The sequence below is a fragment of the Penaeus monodon genome, chromosome 24, assembly GCF_015228065.2.
Source record: "Penaeus monodon isolate SGIC_2016 chromosome 24, NSTDA_Pmon_1, whole genome shotgun sequence".
NCBI lineage: Eukaryota > Metazoa > Arthropoda > Malacostraca > Decapoda > Penaeidae > Penaeus > Penaeus monodon.
Window position 1 is genome coordinate 29943665 of NC_051409.1, and position 256 is coordinate 29943920.

The window sequence follows — 256 nt, forward strand, 5'->3', positions numbered from 1 at the left end:
GATACACCAAAAATATCCCTCATCTCACCGAATTCATATCAACATGGAACAGGTAGATGATCTTGTTCGCAGGGGATGGTGCCAGTGTTTTGCGCTGTTCGTGAATGCGCAAGAAATTGTCATGCAACAGCCGGTATGACAGCAAGTTGGCCTCTTTCTTGCCAATCATGCTGAGTTCCCCAATCTGGTCCTGTTCCATCATGCGGTGTTTGCGGATTAGCCTGGAAGGAGAACAAGGCAGTTGAGAAGACATGCA

At 47.7% G+C, this 256-nt stretch overlaps 1 protein-coding gene across 1 annotated transcript in view; it reads right to left on the minus strand.

The window, feature by feature from the left end:
• LOC119588950 (DNA-directed RNA polymerase III subunit RPC3-like) overlaps positions 1-256 on the minus strand; it is a 13560-nt gene that overhangs the window by 3830 nt on the left and 9474 nt on the right. The window contains 1 exon segment of the mRNA XM_037937559.1: positions 29-221. Within this exon segment, the coding sequence (XP_037793487.1) occupies positions 29-221 (193 nt within the window).